Here is a 19,404-nt window from a genome sequence, read left to right as displayed (position 1 = left end):
GGTTTTTTTGTGTGGATAATATGCTGAATTTCCATTACTCTTTTCTGGATAAGGGATCACTTCATTAGTGAATATTTTTCTGTCATAATGTGGATAATGATTCTCCTGTATGATAAAATCACAGTCACAGTCTGCTAATGCTCCTTACCTTCCCAGAAGTTAAATGAGACACCCTACTTCTTCTTACTGCACCTCCCAGCTACCAGCTGCTCTTATATTCCTCCACAGTGACCTGTCCTGTGCCCCCAGGTCTTCCCTGTCAGACTGGGATTGTTTTCCCATAACACTGAAGCGGATTTGCAGCCCCCTGCCTCCAGGCTAACGAGCACATCTGTATTCTAAATTCTAGACCCTCCCAGTCTACTTCTTTTTACTTTCAATAAACCAATTAGTCACAAAGTATACTATCAGGACAGAGGAAGAGACAGGATATCTTTGACCTCTGGGATACTAAACTACTCCCAATCGGAACTGATCAGATAGTGAATACTCCAGTTCCTCCAGCCCATAACTAAACATGCTATTCTACAGAGTAATGTTTCTTTGCTTGGACTTAAAACATCCCAACACTGGCTTTTAAGTACAAATATTAAACAGAGTAACTTTAATGCATGCATTTTTCCATTGCATTCCTATTATAGCTTAATTTCCAATTTCATGTTTTTCATTTCATCAGTACAGACCAGGAAACCAATTATGAGAAAAAGAAGCTACAGCTCACATTTAGAATTTACTGAGGTTTGAAAGAATTTACCAGGAAAATGTTGACTCTGAACTTTTAAACTTGGTTTTACTTTTTTATTCAGCCAAAAATAAAGTTATATTGATTTATTTTTAAAAACCAACAAGTGTCTCTGCTGTGGTGAAATTCTAAACACTTGCAATAACATACAAAAATTGCTAAGCCTGCACAATTATACCCATCAATTCCTACAGAAATATCAAATTGTCTATGGTCTTATATTTTGAGGAAGTTAGCAATATCTCCCTAGTTTTTCAGGCAAAGTTTGGAATTCAGAACTAAGATTATAGAATTCTTGTGCCAGCTCCATCACAGGGCCCAGGGATCAAGGAAGAACTTCTCTGATCACCCATTAAAATACAAACTCATATTTGCCATTCAGAAATCGTCTATGACTAAATATCCCAAAACTTTTCAATAACTCCAAGCTCAGAATGTCTAAGGCAGTTGAAGAAAACAAAATTACTTTAGAATCCATGAAAAATTAAAATAAGACTAAATCACCAGTTTCTAAATTTTTTAAGGGAACCATTTTTTTTTAAAGAAATTAAAGTACGTACTATAAAAAGATGCTTATTTTCTTATGCAAGATATAACCACTGGGGGAAACTGGGTGAAGACTGCATGGACTTCTCTGTACTGTCTTTGGAATGTCCTATAAATCTACAGTTATTTCAAAATAAAGTGCCAAAAATGGAGTGGAGAGCTTGTAAAAAAAAAGAATTACTGATACAAATAACAACATGAATAAATCTCAAAAACCTCATGTTAGATGGAAGAAACCAGACACAAAAGACATGTATTATACAATTCCATTTTTAAGAAATTTCTAGAAAATGACATAATATAGAAAGAGAAAGCAATAGTAGTTGCCTGAGGCTGAGGCTCAGGGGTAGGAGTGGGGATTGACTGTAAAAACAGCGCAAAGCGGGGCTGGCCCGGTGGCATAGCAGGTAAGTTTGCGTGCTCCACTTCAGTGGCCTGAGGTTTGCCAGTTCGGATCCCAGGTGCAGACCTGTGCATGTCTTATCAAACCATGCTGTGGCAGGTGTCCCACAGATAAAGTAGAAGAAGATGCACATGGATGTTAGCTCAGGGCCAACCCTCCTTGGCAGGAAGAGGAAAATTGGCAGTGGATGTTAGCTCAGGGCTCATCTTCCTCAAAAAACAAAAAAGGGCACAAAGGAACTTTTTCAGGTGATTAAGTCTTATAAAACTGGATCGTGGTGATAGTTACACAGTCAGATTTAGTAAAACTACACATTTAGAACTGGTGAATGTTACGGTATGAAAATTATACCTCAATAAAGCTGTAGGAAAAAGTTAATGGTAGACCTCAGATGATGGGTGTATGATTGTTAATGTAAAATTCTTTCAACTCTGCAGTATGTTTGAAAATTAGCATAACAAAATATTGAGGAAAATTAAAGTTTTCATGAACAAGAGAATTAGAAATCAGAAAAACGGTGTTTCCCCTGGCAGTTCATGGTTCAAGAAAGATTAATGAAAAGGAAGTCAACAGCATCCCTTCACTGGTATGAGCCCGTATCCCACATACGCCACGTTGAAGCCCCTGTTTCACAATGTGTTGTGAATAAAGGCGCCCTGGGACTCCAAGCTCCAATCAAAGCTGTCTGTCTGGACGCTGTTCCAAAATCCACAAGCTGCTGCTGAGGGCGGCTGGTTACTTATTCAGGCACAGAATGAAAACCCAAGCACAAACGTCTTACATGTTTTAATTACCACGCGGAGAAAATTCAGGTTTCAGCTTTCTGTAAATTATAGTGTTAGCAATATCAAAGTAACCAAGAAACAAAAACCTCACTCAGAGTTTTTACATAAGAATCATAAATTTTCCACAAAAAAAAACTCTCCATGAAGTTCTTTAAAAGGAAAACAATTCAAACATGGTTATATACGTTAACATCATCTCCCACACGCCGGTAATTAAACTCAAATCCACCAATACCTAAGCATCTTCTTATACATCAGCAAGAAATATTAGACTTAAGCAGAAAAATGGACAAACAAAATTTTGAAGCTGTAAAGAGTAATACATTCATGGAGAGAGAGTATCTTTTACATCTACACAACTTTCTAAGATTCCTATTTTGTTTTTTTAAAGATTGGCTCCTGAGTTAACAACTGTTGCCAATCTTTTTTTTTCTCCCCAAAGCCCCCCAGTACATAGTTGTATATCCTAGTTGTGAGTGCCTCTGGTTGTGGCATGTGGGACGCCGCCTCCATATGGCCTGATGAGCGGTGCCATGTCTGCACCTGGCATCCAAACCGGTGAAACCCTGGGCCAGTGAAGCGGAGCATGCGAACTTAACTACTTAGACACAGGGCCGGCCCCAAAGATTCCTATTTTTGTTACTAGTACTAAACTCATACATATCCTGATTTCAAAGAGCAAGTGACAGGCAAGTGTCAGATAATGACGTTTCTGTCAAGAACGGACTGGCTTTATGATGGCAGTCCCAAAAGATTAGCACCATATAGCATAGGTCTGCAGTAGGCTATACCATCCAGGTTTGGGTAAGTACACTCTATGAAGTTCACACATTGACAAAATCGCCTAAGGACCCATTTCTCAGAACATATCCCTGTCGTTAACCAACACATGACTGTAGTCTCACTAGGCCTTAAAAAAAAAGGTGCTTTTAAATCTCTACAGATGTAGCATCTGAAGAGAAACAGATATTGTCACATAATACGCATTTTTATTTTTTTAAATCATCAAATTTTATACCAAAGGTGTAATCCCCCTTAAAAACTTTCAAAGGTAGTATGTATATTTTGGCATATTTATTAGAAACTATGAATATGTAAATAAAAGTGTGAAAAATTATTAGAATTAAATTGGATGTTTCTAATTTGTTATTTTTTTTAATTCCCTTCTATTCTTAATCAAAGAGGGGATGTTATACTTACCATGTATCCCACTGCACCGGGCAAGAGGAATATAAGTGGTGAAGGGGGCTAGCCAGCAGAGACCTTCCCAGAATGGACTTCTGTTATATTCATTTGTCCCTTTTAAACTCTTAAGAGGGGGGTGAGGATGGGGAGGACAAGTGTTTTACCTATTATTGACCCTTAAGTCTTATAATAATTCTCATGATTAGTCAACTATATGAATTCTGTAAGTGCTAACAAAGGAAACATAAGATAGGAATTAGTCTGTTTCACCAACACTATGATTAAATAATCACACGAGAACTAAGTCAAGAATTTACCTTTGTGCTGGCCACACCAATCTCAGGCCCAGCATTAATGTGAACGCCACAATCCGTCTCCCTTGATATGGAACTGCCGACCGTGTTTGTGATCCCCACTGTTAAGGCTCCCCTCTCCTTACAGTACCGAAGACCCATCAGGGTGTCTGCTGTCTCACCTATGCAAAAACGAAGCAAAAGGAACAGAGCGGTCAACATATGCTGTTTCTTAGATGCAAAAACAAACACTGACTTTCAACAACATCATTTGCTTTAAATAAAATTTAAAATGTATTTAAAATAATAAATTTGTAAAATTTTTAATAATGGGATCCTACTTTTTAGGATCTCTACTTCATCTTTTAAAATTCAGCTCTTTGAGTGTAAAATGTGTTAATTTTACTAATTTGTAGAGAATTGCATAATATCAAAATAAATCTGTCTTTATCAAGTCATCTGCAATACCACTTTATCTTTAAATATCAGGTTTTGCCAAGACACGCTATAATTATTAGAAAGAATACTTTCCTTTCCTTCAAGTCTTTAAAATTAGCATACCTGACTGACTAATGAAAAAGCAAACATCGTCTCGAAAAACCGGCGTGTTTCTATCCAGGAAATCACTGGCTAGCTCCACCATAACAGGCAACTCAGTCAGCTCTTCAAGAACTTGACGTGTCTGCAGACAAAAGATGACTTGGTCATACAACTTTACTTCAAATGCTCTTTCTCACTAGACTTCTTTGGACTCAATGTATAGTTTTCACTTTTTCAGATTATAAAAATAATACATGCGCATTGTTGGAAAATACAAACAATACAGATTAAAGCATAAAAAATAAAATAATCAAAATCCTACCACCTAGGAGATAAGCACTGTTGACATTTTAGTCCAAGTCTCTTTAGACACTTATCAATGCATGTATTCTTACAAGCAAATACACATACATATAAAACGTTTTGAGAAGTGGAAAAAGCACTGCTCTGAGTTAGCTTGCGTGTGTTATCTCCAACTTCCCAATTATTAATCCTGTATGACAATTCATATAATACCAAGTCAGTCAGAGATTTCAAATGAGATAAAAACAGATGTATAAACACCCAGTGAAAATTTCAACACTTCAAAAATGCTTTGTATTCATAAATAATACTGTTTCCAAAAAAAAAAAAGTCAACATGCTTTAGAAATCTTGTTTAAGAAAGCTCACTATTTTCAAACTTTGCAGTATGGACGGTAGAGTAGGGGGCAGTATGGTTCTGTCCACAGGGCACCTTAACATTCATTTTGCTAAATTTCCATTCTAATTAAGTTTCTTTTACTCTAAACATCAGAAAATTAAAACAACAGGAAAATTAACTTTTAGGCAGCAAAAACTGTAGGCCCCACAGATGGATACATTTAGTTTTAATAATAACTGTGGAGACCACTTGCTTCTTTAGGCAAGCGGCCCTCCAGCTCCCACTCCATCTCTGCATTCACAGCAGCGAAGAACTGTAAAGCTTTCCTTACTTCATGTCCCTTTAACTTTCTTGCCTACGAATGCAAACTATTCAGTTTGGTTCTATAACCTTGATTTTAATACTTTTTAACAATGGTATAACATCACGTACAGAAAAGTCCTCAAAGATAACAGGTCCCTATTTTTAACTATCTTTTTCCACTGATGTATTTTATGTACTAATTATACACAAATAAGTTACCGACACTAAAATGCTAAATGTTTTCCCTCAAACAAATGTAAATCAAACTCCCCTCGCCCCAATTTACAATATAAATGTTACACTGGCATTACATTCTTCAAAATAAAGAGAAAGATCCAAATCTGGCAACTTACCAAATATTTAAAAATAATATACCCCAAAAAAGAAATCTCAAGATACATATGCACTAATGAACAGTTGTTCTTTCAGTGGAAGCAGCTCTTTATAAATAGACAGAATGACATATTTTCATCATAAGAGACTAATTTAATGTACAAATGCCATTGCATGCCACTGTAAAAACCCAGAGACAACTAACATTTTGAAAAGCAAGCTGTACTTAGAATGTTTTGGTTGATTGTTATTGTTCAGGATACAAGCTATATACGAAGAAAACAGTTATGCAAAGATGTCATTGTGTTTTTGACCCTACCAAAAAAACAACAAAAAAAACCTAGATAGAATAAATTTCATGACACTATTTTGTATGATAAACTGCAAAGAAATTTCTAATGTTTGTTAACTATAGTACTCTCAGCACCCAGCAAAAATAAATAAATAAATAAAAACCCTTCACATCTTCTCAAATTTCAGAATTAAAGAATTCTAACACAGCATATAATTTCTGCTCCAAAATTCAAGCTTAGCATTAGATGAAATAATTAATTTTTTTATTTCTAAATAGATGGCTCACTCAATAATAGATCTAAGCCACCAGTAAATTAGCCAATCCCTTAATTTACACTAATGTCTTTAATTCATTCTTTTTTCTTCCATGCTCAAAACAACTACTTTCTTACAACTCTTTCTTTCAATACTGCATAGACTTTCCTTTTTAGGATTATGTAAATTTAGGGGGAGAGGAGAAGTAGGGTGCTTTAGAGAAGAGCAAAGCCTGTTGAGATGCAAGGGCTAGATGACCAGCTACTTTCACTCACTAGTTAAATGACTAGCTCCCACAAGTGTAGATAATAAATATTTATACCCCAGCAAATAAAAAACTACTATGTCATGAACTTTGGGAATCAATCCTAAAAGTAGAAACTGAGTGTGTAAGGGTCTTCTGTACTTATGGGAGTTAATATCAACAGCACATATACCGTCTCCTTATAAGAAAACTACATGTGGACCTGATTTATTGGACAAAAAGGCCATTATATTGCTATGCTTCAGCACTGACAACCAACACAAGTCTTTGATACAGTATTTCAGCTTCCAAAATAACAATTCAAAGAACAAAGTCTGAGAAAAAGCAGATTTCTTTTCTTTGCAGAAATGTGCCTCCTAAGTAAAATCCTGTTGAGGTTCACACATTACCAGCCATCTGTCTGGGGCATGTGAAGAATGATAAGGAAAAGCCAGTGACTGCTCTTATAGAAGTAGGCCAGGATGGTGCAAAACCTTTCCCCTCTTTGCCTCTCATGAAGTCAGTTGCAGGTGGTCCACCTGTATATCTAAGGACCACTCTGAAGCAGATCTTCCATTGGTAAATAATTCCAAGCAGCTATTAAAATTTCTCCCCCCAACCTCTTTGATTTTTATCATTGCAACACGAAAAGATAACACGATATTTTAACAAGAGAGAGTTTCACAGGGTATGTTACTGGAGGTATGATTTGTCTGCAGATACCTTCTAATACCCAACAAAACACAATTAAAATTTTAAGAAGCCACTTACTGCTACACCAGCATGATAACTTGTTCCACAAGCAATAAGAATCAAACGCCGACACCTCTGGATCTCCTTAATGTGATCCTTCAAACCGCCCAAATTCACTGAAATAAAAGTTTGTTTAAATAATTATTTTGGAAAGAACCATATGAAATAGGCAATCACTTTTCATGCATGTCCACTGCCAATCTGGGAAACAATACTGTTTTAAAGAATTCATATTCTTCTCAGGAAGCATAGTTCTCTATAGTTTTGAAAAGTAAATTAAATAAGTCAACTTAACTCCCCAAACTTGTAACTAACCTTACTGAAGCCCCTAGATGCCCACACACAACTAAAGTATTTATCACGCTCTACCTTGTTTGGTCATTTTTACATAACTCTCTTTAGATTAAAAGTTATCTTAAAGGCACAACTATAGGGACACAGACAACAGATCAGGACATGCTCATGGCTAGAGGCAGGGAAGGAGCTGACTAGAAAGGGGCATGAGATGTTCACAGTGACTGAACGGTGCTATATCTTGATTGTTGTAGAGTTTAGCATTACGACCATATTGTGGAAGTTCATCAAAACTCACTGAATTATACATTATGAATGGTGAATTTTATTATATCTAATTATAACTCAATAAGCCTGCTTGGGGGAAAAAACCTTAGTTATGTTCATTTCCCCTACGGCACCCAGAACAGTGCTCTGAACACAATATAGACCCATCCCCTCTCAGTCTTTCCCATCTCAGTAAACGCCATCCCCATTCACCTAACATCAGAATCATCCTTGATTGCACCTACCCCTCCTCCACACCCACCCCACAGGCAAGACCCCTGAGCTCCACCTTCAAATTGTACCTTTGGTGCCATCCCCCTAGTCCAGCATCTCTCCCCTGGACAAGAGCGACGTTCTCCTAACTCTTCCCTCCCCTATTCTCCACCTCCTAGAGCCTGTTCTCCACAGTCAAAATGATCTTTTAGAGTAACTCTTTAAAAACATAAATCTGATCTCAAAACCCTCCAACGAGTCTGTCCTCTTTCCTGGCTTTTTCACATATATGTATGTGTTCTTCTGTGAGTACCTTGTCTGTATGGATCCTTCTTCACAAGGCTAGTTTTGTCTCTGTGAGAAATTTTCATTCAACATTCATTCAATTATTCAACTAATATTTCGTTAGCACCCACCAAGTGAAGATCCGTCTAAGGCACTGTGTGGCTACGGGAGCTCTGCCCTCAGACGGTGCAAAGTCTGGCTGAGGAGAGACACATGCACACCTAAAGGCGGCACCCTCCTGCATCTGAGCCACCACTGGCTCTGTGTACTCTCCCCACCCTTTTTTCTACCTTAACTGGTTATAATTTGGAACCAAGGTGTATATGTTTTGCTTTTATCTTTTTGAACAATTTTATGTTCTTTTTAAATTTCAATACTGAAGGCATATTACATCTGTTTTAAAAAATTAGTAAAGTAGACAATAAAACAAAACAACAAAAAGCTTCCCAGATAACTTAGAATAGCATCTAAACCCCTTACTATGGCCTTTAAGTCCGCAGTGGTCCTGCCTCCTGCTGACCTCTGACCCAGTCTCCCAGCACCTCCCCTCTCACCCAGGCCACTCCAGCCAGACTGGCCTCCTGCAGTTCCCGCACTAGATCAAGCCTGGCTGTGTACCTCTGCCTATAGTGTTTTCCCACAGACCTCAGTACATACTGAAAAGGTCTGTGAAGAAAGGAAACAACAGTAAGAGGTTGGATCGGGGTCGTGCAAAGGCAAATCAGTTTGGAGATGGACTCAGTATAAAAGCAGACAGACTAACGGACAGACTTGTACTTCAGAAGATGACCAAAAATGACAGGGAGGGAAAATGGAGAGATTAGATGGTCAAAAGTGTTTCCGTAAAATTAGTCCTAGCAAATTCCCTGCTGCCTTCTAGGGGCAGCTCTGGAAGGAGTGGCCCAAGGTCTGAACTGATGATGCTTTCAAGAGAAGCCTACTTCTGATAAGGTAGGCCACAACTGTGGAGACAGCCAGAGAGCCTGAAGGAGTAGGGCGGGGATGGAGCACACAGGGCACCACTCAACACAGGAGGTTAGACCGGCTCCCTAAACGACAAGTGATGTGAACTTTGGCAAGAGACACAGACAAGAGAGCCTCAATTTTCTTATCTTAACAACAAAAAACGGTAACAGCTATCCTGTTTATATTATAGAACTTTTATGAGAAACACATATCATAGATGAAAGTGTTTTTTAAAAATCATGACTTCTGGGGCTGGCCTAGTGGCACAGTGGTTAAGTTCACATGCTCTGCTTTGGCGGCCTGGGGTTCACGGGCTCAGATCCCAGGCGAGGACCTATACACCGCTCATAAAGCCATGTTGTGGCGGCAGCATCCCACGTACAAAAAACAGAGGAAGACTGGCACAGATGTTAGCTCAGGGACAATCTTCCTCAAGTAAAAAAGAGGAAGGTCAGCAGCAGTTAGCTCAGGGCCAATCTTCCTCACCATACACACAAAAAAACCCCATCAGGACTTCTGAAAGTTTGTCTCATTCTGTTCCCTTATAAAACAAATCTTTTTCCTGATCTTATTTCTATAAATACCATAAATAATATTTATTGCTACTCTCCCAGTTCTTTCAGTTCCACCATCTTCAACAACCCCCTCTCCTCACACAGGCAGATGCAGGTCCTGGTTTAGACTGCTGTGTTTCTCTCCTGGTCCCCACTTCCCTCCTGTTTCCACTGCTCTACCCCAGATGGAACAACGTCCTAACTGGCAACTGATCCCAGCCTCTCGCTCCTCCAGCGCAGTAAAGCTATGATCATCCCTAGCTCCTCAGTGTCTCCTAAGTCTCCTAATAGCTCTACAATTTCCACTAAGGAGGCACCCCTCCAGACGCCCCAGTTAGAATGCATTCAAGGCCCTCCTTGGTAGCTCCTCTCACTTTCTTTCCTAGACTTACTGCTCTTTACTCCTCTTCAAGTACCAAATGTGGCAGACAAACTGGACTACGTTATTATTCCACAAACAGCTTTCTGATGGTTTTTCCACTATTTCCCCCGAGCTACTGTGTTCTAACCAATTGCAATGCTCCCGTCTCATCCTCACCTATTTTAATCTTCCAGATCCTTTAAAGCCACACCTGCTTACTTCATGAAGCCTTCCTTGGCCCCAAAGCCCGTGCCCACAAACAGATTCATGCTCTCCTTTCTCTCACGTCAACATTAAACTTTATGCATTTCAACATTAAAATGTATTTCTAATGCCACTTATCATATTTTACCTTTCTTTAAGCAGATAATTATATATTCATTTCCCTTCCTATATTATAAGAACCTCAAGAAGGGGAACATATCAGAGATAACTTTCCGATGTCTCTGACATGTTCAGTATGGTGCTCTGCATGCAGATGTTCAATTCATAATTCAGCCTTCAACAAATCTCTCCTGCAAAAAAAGTCTCATGCCACTCAGAAAAGAAAAATACATAAAGACAATATTTATTCAGAGAAATCATTCTCTATCACTTAGCAGGACAGGGCTTGAAGGAGAAGATCTTTAATAATGTGCATATGACACACAGAGATTCAGGAAAAGATTTTTGCATACTTGCTATTATTTCTCAAAAACTAATTCCTAACGCTGAGAAGCTTAGCTCAAAGTTTGTCTTGTTAAACTGCTCATGATGAACGAGTAGTGTTTCGAAAACCTGATTTAGCAATGAACAGGTTAGGGACATCTTATGACCACAGACTCAGTCTCAAACTCATCTCAGCAAGGTGCACAAAACTCCTGCCACACAAGGTCTAGAGAGAGTTTCCAGAAATAAGACCAAGTTGCATTCTCACCTCTACCTTAAACATGCAGGAAGGTACAGGCTATCCCATAAGGCATCAGGCAAACACCTGGAACACCTCTGGGGAAGCTCAGACCTTTACTCACTTATAAACTGAGAGAAAATCTAGGCTGAGCAGATACAGGGAAGCTTCCCAACAAGCGACCACTCTCATTCTTCTTAGAATGTATACTGTGTCTAGGACAGACCCTGATACACAGCGGGTGCCCAATAGAGGTTTGTTGAACTAAAAAGAAGTTAAATTTTTTTAATGGTACACTGAAGGGCTTCTTTTTTCCCCCAGGAAAATCCCCCTAATACTCTCATTACTGACAATAATTTTCAAATGTGATTTTTAGTCATTTTTTATATTTTTTATAACCCTATATTGAGATACGTCATATCCCATCATATTCATCCTTTTAAAGTGTACGATTCAGTGGTTTTTAGTATAGTCAAAGTTGTGCAACCATCATCACTACCTAATTTTAGAACATTTTCATCACCCCAAAAAGAAACCCCATATCCAGGGCCGACCCCGTGGCCAAATGGTTAAGTGTGCGCACTCTGCTTTGGCAGCCCAGGGTTTCACAGGTTCAGATCCTGGGCGCAGACATGGCACCACTCATCAGGCCATGCTGAGGTGGCGTTCCACATGCCACAACTAGAAGGACCCACAACTAAAAATATACAACTACGTACCGGGGGGCTTTGGGGAGAAGAAGGAAAAATAAAACCTTAAAAAAGAAACCCCACATCCATTTGAGCAGTCATTCTCCATTCCTTGCTCCCCTCAGCTCCTGGCAACCATTAGTTATTATTCCCTTTTTTTATTGTGACAAAATATACATAAAACAAATTTAACATTTTAACTATTTTTAAGTGTACAATTCAGTGCATTAAGCATATTCACACTGTTGTGCAACCATCACTGTCTTCCATCTCCAGAGCTTTTTCATCATCCCAAAGTGAAACTCTATACCCATGTTAAACACTAACTCTCCCTCTGCCCCTCCCCCTAGCCCCTGGTAACCACTAATCTACCCACTGTCTCTATGAATCTGACTATTCTACATACACCTCACATCAGTGGAATCATACACTGAAGGACTTTTAAAAGATGACGGGGCTCCACCGACAGCTGGCAGCCATCATTGTTCTGTAAGGCTATAAAGAATGATGAACTTTCAGGCTGTCAATGCCAACTCCCATGGGAGACTCTGAAATAACAGAATAATTCACATGTAATTACCAGTATAGTCATCAAAGTTGACTCTTCCTCTCATGGTGTTCACAACTGACTCTGGCTGCTCAAAAATTTCCTTCTGCATAAATGAACTGAAGTTGCCTAAAGTAACATAAATTATATGATTAAAACAAAAATTAACAAACCAAAGAAAAAGAAATTTGTACATAACTAAAGATCTATCTTCTTGAACACAAACTTAGTATAAATTAAATGAAACAAAAGGTCACGTGATAGAGAACAATATTCATATATGACACTTTATCCTATGTGAAGAAAATGAGCATGTAAAAAGGAAAAAGGACTTTTATTAACTTCATGCCTGAAATATGGAATTACAGCAAAACAGGGGAGTGGAACAAGCTGAAGTTTTGGAGTCAGAACAGACCTAGGTTCAAATCATGGCTCTAGCCCTTTACCAGCTAAAGCGTTCTGAGGAAATTCCTGAATCTGCAAAATAAGCACAGCACCTCCTTCACGGCATTGTAGTGGAGATTAATACAGTCAAGACTTGACACAGAGCAGTTATGCAATAAATGTTAGCTCTTATTCCCACTACAACCCCATCAGCAAGGAGGAGAATAAAAACCATCACCACAATAATCATGACAGTTAATAGCAGCAAACATTATGTAGGGCTCACTAAGTGCGTCAGGCACAGTTCTAAGGGCTTTAGATATATTAGCTCTCTTAATCCTCAACACCACCTTAATGAGGGAGGTCATATTATCCCCATTTTATACATGAGAAAACTGAAGCACAGAGAGAATAGAGAGCAATAAAGAACAGGACACAAACTATGTTTATAAAGTATCTTAAAAATATCGAGTACTATTTAAATAATCTATCTTTTTTTTAATGTTAGAAACAACAAACCATGAATTAGTTTGAAGGAGAACTACTGTGAAACCAGGTGATAATTTCTCCAAAGAATCATCCCTTTTCCTGGGGTTATCCCTTCACTAATCACGTGGAAGATTTCACTCAGCATTGTTATCAGATTGCTACACTAGGAGAGGAAGTAGAATGTATCCTTTCCATTAAGGACAACACGACAAAAACTTTCACCCTTCATGATCTGCTGGAGCTCCATCTGGAGGGTTTGCACAGCTCGTCCAGGGTGATCGCCAGCAGTTCGTTTAATTCGATGGATAGAGAGACGGCCATCCACCACTGCTGCGACATCATCATCTTCAAGAAAGATGACGCGATTGGTGTGTTCTATGACAGCACTATAAAACGTTCAAGGAGATAATACAATCAATAATCAAGGATGATTATCACAAATAAAATATCATTAGGACACAAGGACCAAATGTAAATACAAACTGGATCATCCTGCAATATCTCTGATAACCTGATTATCAATGCCATTCCCTACAAGGGTATGAGGAGGCATTGGTCACTGCGGATAACAAATAAAAGGATCTCTGTGCAGCAACCTAAACCGAATTAGATTAGATCAGAGAGCATGGCCATTTCTCCTTCTCATTCTATCTATCACCAAGTCCTCCAATTTTAACTCCTAAATATTTCTCAAAGCTCCTCTCTATGTCTGCTACCACAAACCAGTTAAAGCTACTGTCAGCTCTCGGCTGGACGACTGCAGCAACCTCCTAACTTATCCAACTACATTCCCTCTAATCTCCCTCCATCCAGTCTCCATTTCTGCCAAAATTGATATCAAAAGGCAACTCTAATCAAGATTTCTCCTTCACCCAATAAACCACTTGACGGCTTCCCTGTGGCTCTCAGGAAAACAACAAAATGCCCTGCTGTAACCCTACCTCCTTCTCTAGCCTCACCTCCCACCAAACTTCCTGTCTCTACTCCAGCCACACTCACACCCATCCAAACTCTCACAGGCTGATCCATCTGCAGAGAATGAATGCTCTTCCCTCTACCTCTTCACCTAACTAACTCTGACTCCTTAACTTTCAGTTCAAGCATCATGCTCTTAAAGACATTTACCCATAGGAGGGTACATCACTCTGTTACAGGGATTCTGTAGCTCTTGTCACAGCTGGAATTCTATCCTTTATGATTGATTAAAATTTGTCTCCTCCATTAAGGAAGAGTTCCTTAAGGACAAGTAATCTTTTTATTTTTATTCACCATTATCTCCTGAGCCTAGCACATAGTTTTGCCAGAGAGTTCAATATGAATGTACTAGTGAATGACAAAAGGCTGTTATGTTTCTGCAATTTCCAGTTTATTGAAGCCATATCTGTCAACTCTGTAACAAACCTGCTTAACGACATCAATGACACATTTTAGCACTGACTACACACCTGCAAAAACTAAAAACAGTGACACTTGTTTTCTCACTGAGATAATGCATTCCCTGTAGTCCTAAACTGGATCATTTTTCATTTTTAGATCCCCTTACTCTCAGGCACAATGAATGACTCAAATACTTCTTGGCAATTTGAGTGATTCCATTTTATCCTCATTACTATTAGTGTTTCATTTATAAATGCATCTAAGCATCCCACTGTATTTTTCTCTCAAAATGTCTTACTCTAGTACTATTTCCTTTATAAAAGTGATTATGCTGCAAATTACTTCTGAATTAAAAAGATAAGCGTCCACACTGGACTAAAACTACAACGGTTTAGCATCTACACTGAAATAAGTGGGATACTAAGCCACTGTACTTTTCTATCTAAAATCTCTCCTCCCTACAAAACCTGGGTAAGGCTCCGAAAAGAAGAGGAAAAATAATACAAGAGCTCAGAGTAAATACACTGGAACAAGTCTCAGACGATTATCCATTCTTGGTAAACTCACCTACGTGCTTTGAACAGGGAGATGCAGCGTTCTTAGAGCCACATCTCCAAAGAGGTCACCTACACTTCCCTAATTAACCATCTCCGGCACACCGTGACTAGATTTATACAAAATGACTTCTCGGTTTCCTGTAGCAGGAAAGAAGTTTTACTGAAAATTCTCCTTGAATCAACGAAGGAAGCTCACCTTGCATCAGAAGCAAAGTAATACTCCACTGCTTTTTCCTCAACAGGGAAGAGGCAGGTTGTGCTGTCCACACGGGAGAGATTGCAGCTCCCTTTCTTGTCTTTCCCTGGAGCACAGGGTTAACAGTGATCAGCAAACATGTAGGAAACCATGGCCAATATTTAAGCATATGTAGTTTTCTACAAAATCAACAAAAAACCATAGCAACACAAAACAATTTCAGCAATTTAAAAATGCCAGGTAGATCACCTTATTTCCATGCAATAAGCCAAGAACAACAACAGACAAAAGGTGTAGAGTGAAACAGCAACTACTGAAGAAAGCGTGGCAGATAACAGTGCTAATGTAAATTTTTAATGTAATATTTCATTTCCAAGTAAAAGGCAAATAATTCATTAATATCACTAATTTTTTTAATCAAAAGTATGTATAGCCTAATCTTAATTTAACTTTATACAAAACTTGATGGAATTAATACATTTGTATATCTAAACTTATCATAAAAATTACATTAAAAATATCAAAACTATGCAATGAAAGTAAAATGAAGGCTAGTTGCATATTAATATTTATCTCATAACAAAACTCTAGATTTTAACAGTAAGTCAGCATAACAAATCAAGTTGTTGTCTATGCATTCTGATTTAAAAACAAAACAAAGTACTTATAACTCTCTAACCATGATATACCATATGTGGGCACATACTGCTAAGGACTGAAAATATAAATTCAGAACCTCGCCTTTCTTAAAATTGGATCTTCTTACATTTCTTTTAAGTCAGGAAAAAGATGGTGCTTTTGCAATGACAGTATCTTTTTCATTCTAACACTTTAGAATTCTGGCATCTCTACTTAATTTGTCAAGTCATTGATGAATTTTTTTTTCCTTTTTGCTCATTTTCAACTAAAGTCAAAACTGGAAAGCATACTGAAAGTTTGACAAATTAGCCAAATATAGAAAAAAAACTATTAATTGAAGACTATTTAAATGTCACAGAGACAAAAGCACCTTTCTCCAAGATCAGGATATAGTAGACCTTATAACCTATGGACATAAATGCCAGAGAATACCATAAATATACTTGCAAAAACTCATGTCTATCCTCTAAAATGCTTGTCTATAAAGACTTGGTAGTAATTATTCTTAAAAATATACATCCAAAGTTCCCCCCAATCCATGATTATTTGGTGTGTGTTAGGCATGAAATCAAAACAGCTCTTCCCATCCAAATTCAACAGCAGAAAAGATACCACACTTTAAGAAATAAATACAAGATGACATTCTAGAAAAGATAACACTATAGAAAGATAAAAGACATCAGCATTTGCCAGGGGCTGGGAATGGGACAAGGGCTGACTACAAAGGGGCGCTGAAGGGAACTTTCTGGGAGATGGAGTTGTCCTGTATCTTGATTGTGATGGTAGTTACACAACTGTTTGCATTTGACAGAACTCAGGAAATTGTACATAAAAAGACTGAACTTTATTGTGTGTAAAAAAGTGAATTTTAAAATACGTAAAAAAATAAAATTTAAAAATAAGTAAAACGAACACCTACACTTTTTAAATAAATACCACTAGCTTTGGTTAAAAAATATTCTTATAGAGGCGGGCCCTGTGGCTGAGTGGTTAAGTTCATGCGCTCTGCTTCAGCGGCCCAGGGTTTCCCTGGTTCAGATCCTAGGCGCGGACATGGCACCACTCATCAAGCGATGCTGAAGCGGCGTTCCACATGCCACAACTAGAAGGACCCACAACTAAAAGTATACAACTATGCATTGGGAAGCTTTGGGGAGAAAAAGGAAAAATAAAATTTTTTTAAAAATCCTCATAGAGTTTTACTATATTCTTTCTCCAAATATTGGTTATTTCATTATTCAAGTAACATGGTATATTTAATTACATGAGGTATCATTGCCTATTTAAATTAAAAAATCATTACTAGTATACTTGACATCTATATGACTCTTACAATCTATAAAATGTCTTCCAATACACTATCCCATCTGATTTAAGTGGAATACAATTATCATCATCCTGCTTTATTTGATCAGTGGTTACACCTGGAGAAAATAGGAAAAGCCTGAAAGCCAGTCCAGTATTTTCCCCTTTACAGAGCCTAAGAGGCTACACTATTTAAACTAAACTCTGCTGAGCCACACATTATCTACATACTAGGAGCTAGAGAAATAAGGGTCACTAAAACACAATCCCTGACCTCAAAAAGATCTATCTCCTGATAAATTTTTCTTCCAACATTTTAAGACCTTAACCAGTGTTTTTCCATTGTTGCTAAAAGCAGGTTAAGGCAAGTACAAAGTAACATATCGGTAATATACACACAAGCAGAATTATTAACAGAAATCTGGAACTCTGGATCCAAAACCTGTACTCTCACTGGTAGACTAGTTTTTCTTCTGAAAAGGGAGGGAGGGGAAGAGGAAGATAAGAAATCTAGTATCTCAGGATTTAAGGTTATTTGAGAAAATAACTTTCTGCTCTTGATAAAATAGTGAAAGCAACAACTATCTAAAGATGAATAGGTTTAGAGTACTTTGCTAAATTTTTTTCAAGAAACCAAGAATTATATATTAACAATAATGGGTTTCAACTTCCTGAAGCTGTCACTCCCTGTCTTTTATATGGAAAGATTTTAGTAATAAGTAAACGGAAAGAGCACACTCGTTTTTTTTTTCTTATTATATCAGTAAAATGATTCACAGTTTGCATAGCTGAAAGTCCTATAAAAAAAAAAACTTCAAGCATAAATTTAAAAAGAACAATAATTCCTAATTCAAACAGAGCCAATCAAGTATATTGAATGTAAATCTAAAAGTGAAATGTCATGCATAAAATAAAAACCATTTAAACATATTTCAGTTAAAAGTTAGGCTAACTTACTCAAACAACTACCCCTGAATTCAATCTATAAGAGCCTATACAAAATGTCTTCCTAATCTTAGCACCTTATTGATAAGAATGTATCCTACATGATTTTAATTTAAAACAAAGAAAAAAACTTTACAATTTCAACTATTTTCTCAAATCTCAGAGATTTTAAAGAAACAAATTATTAAAAGCAGTTTTCTAAGTGCCAAAAGCAGACAGACAAAATACACTCTGCAAATTAGAAAAATAACGTCAAAATATATTTCCCCATAAAATAAGCACATTTTTAGAGGCCCGGCACATTCATTCACTCCAAGAACAAAGAATTAGTAAAGAATGAACAAAAGAGGATAAGATTCCTCCCCATCCATGCAGTGTGCATTTCCCACCTCTTTCTCCCTGTGATCCCCACCGTGTGAATTGTGATCCAAAATGAGTCCTAGCTAAGGATATACAACAGAAAAAAATTCTACTCGTCAGAGAAATCAGAAAAAGAAATCCTTTTCATGTCTAGACAGAACTATATATATGAGTGGATCTAACCAAAGGGGGATTTATTTCAATTTAAGGAAAACAATTCTTTATATCTCCTGTACTCAATTGATACATTTCCCCATGGCCTGATACAGGAACAGTTTTTACCTGTTCTGTAGAGTATTGGAATGTGATCGGTAGAGAGTTTATGTTCACTTCGAACACCAATCAACAGAGGGCTGCCTCGTCTGTAAGTACAAAATCAAACAAAATTAAAACATTTTTATAATGCCCTAACGATACAAAACTTAAATTTGACGAAGGAACACTCTTCAACTAATGTTTAAATTTTCCCTCTAAGCTCAACTTCAGATATAACAAAAGAATGACATAAACAGAATTTTTAAAAAATATTCAATAACAGAGGCTGGCAAACTATGACTGACAGGCCAGCTTTGTCTGTTTTTATTGGCACCCAGCCATGCCCATTTTTTTACATGTTTTCTACGGCTGCTTTCACACTACAAGAGCAAAACTGAGTAGCTGCTACAGAGGCCACATGGCCGAGAAAGCCTAAAATATTTACTATCCGGTCCGTTACAGAAAGTATGCCAACCCCTTTTCTATAACAATGTGTTTGAAATTTCTCTCCTTTTTA

At 37.6% G+C, this 19,404-nt stretch overlaps 1 protein-coding gene across 2 annotated transcripts in view; it reads right to left on the bottom strand.

Annotated features, from left to right (window-relative positions):
• The window catches only part of GFPT1 (glutamine--fructose-6-phosphate transaminase 1), a 55,435-nt gene that overhangs the window by 10,141 nt on the left and 25,890 nt on the right, over positions 1 to 19,404 (bottom strand). Inside the window, exons 8-15 of one of the 2 annotated variants that reach the window (XM_046661048.1) lie at positions 18,915 to 18,994; positions 18,662 to 18,715; positions 15,384 to 15,489; positions 13,476 to 13,639; positions 12,414 to 12,509; positions 7,337 to 7,434; positions 4,516 to 4,636; positions 3,979 to 4,136 (exon numbers count right to left, since the gene is read on the bottom strand). In XM_046661048.1, the coding sequence (XP_046517004.1) occupies positions 3,979 to 4,136; positions 4,516 to 4,636; positions 7,337 to 7,434; positions 12,414 to 12,509; positions 13,476 to 13,639; positions 15,384 to 15,489; positions 18,662 to 18,715; positions 18,915 to 18,994 (877 nt within the window). The remainder of the gene's footprint in view (positions 1 to 3,978; positions 4,137 to 4,515; positions 4,637 to 7,336; positions 7,435 to 12,413; positions 12,510 to 13,475; positions 13,640 to 15,383; positions 15,490 to 18,661; positions 18,716 to 18,914; positions 18,995 to 19,404) is intronic. The other variant, XM_046661049.1, reaches the window with a different exon arrangement.

This window comes from Equus quagga, chromosome 5 (assembly GCF_021613505.1).
Source record: "Equus quagga isolate Etosha38 chromosome 5, UCLA_HA_Equagga_1.0, whole genome shotgun sequence".
In the NCBI taxonomy this organism is placed as follows: Eukaryota; Metazoa; Chordata; class Mammalia; order Perissodactyla; family Equidae; genus Equus; species Equus quagga.
This window is presented reverse-complemented; position numbering and strand designations above follow the sequence as displayed.